Here is an 893-nt window from a genome sequence, read left to right as displayed (position 1 = left end):
TACTCTCTTGTAACACCTCTAATCTTCGGCACTTATATGACCTTATTGTGTTGCAAGTGCCGTAAAACTCTTACTAAAACGTACATGTCCCTTTCTACCACTTCTCAGTCGGCGCCTGTCTCATCCCGGAAGACCAACCACAACTTCCGCTTCATCACAGAGACATTCAGCACAGAGCGACAGCTGGCGCAGCGCACCCTGGCCATGGTCGCCTCCCTTGTGGAGCTGATGCCCCGCACCTCCAACGTGTTCAAGATCCTCAACGCCAGGGTACCCATCATCCGTTTCCGACAAACCGTGTTCCCGCTACACTGTGACATTAGCCTGGAGGCTCTGTAAGCTGTTTGTGTGTGTGTGTGTGGGTGTGTGTGTGTGTGTGTTTGAGCGTTGATGTGCCCATCATCCGTTTCCGACAGACCGTTTTCCCGGTACACTGTGACATAAGCCTGGAGGCTCTGTAAGCTGTGTGTTTGTGGGGGAGGGGGAGTGTGTTTGTGTGTGTGGGGGGTGTGTGTGTGTTGATGTACCCATCATCCGTTTCCGACAGACCGTGTTCCCGCTACACTGTGACATCAGCCTGGAGGCCCTGTAAGCTGTTTGTGTGTGTGCGTGGGTGTGTGTGTGCGTGGGTGTGTGTGTGTGTGTGTGTGTGAGCGTTGATGTACCCATCATTCGTTTCCGACAGACCGTGTTCCCGCTACACTGTGACATCAGCCTGGAGGCCCTGTAAGCTGTTTGTGTGTGTGCGTGGGTGTGTGTGTGCGTGGGTGTGTGTGTGTGTGTGTGTGTGAGCGTTGATGTACCCATCATTCGTTTCCGACAGACCGTGTTCCCGCTACACTGTGACATCAGCCTGGAGGCTCTGTAACCTGTGTGTGTGTGGGTGTGGAGGG

The 893-nt window shown here is 54.0% G+C and overlaps 1 protein-coding gene across 1 annotated transcript in view; it reads left to right on the top strand.

Moving 5' to 3' along the window:
* The window catches only part of LOC101849540 (poly(A) RNA polymerase, mitochondrial), a gene marked incomplete in the record, with an annotated part of 12,627 nt that overhangs the window by 5,408 nt on the left and 6,326 nt on the right, over positions 1–893 (top strand). The window contains 1 exon segment of the mRNA XM_013083310.2: positions 109–335. Coding sequence (XP_012938764.1) covers positions 109–335 — 227 coding nt within the window.

Source organism: Aplysia californica, unplaced genomic scaffold (genome assembly GCF_000002075.1).
Source record: "Aplysia californica isolate F4 #8 unplaced genomic scaffold, AplCal3.0 scaffold00224, whole genome shotgun sequence".
Lineage (NCBI taxonomy): Eukaryota > Metazoa > Mollusca > Gastropoda > Aplysiida > Aplysiidae > Aplysia > Aplysia californica.
Note: the sequence above shows the minus strand (reverse complement) of the source record. Positions and strands in the feature narration are given on the sequence as shown.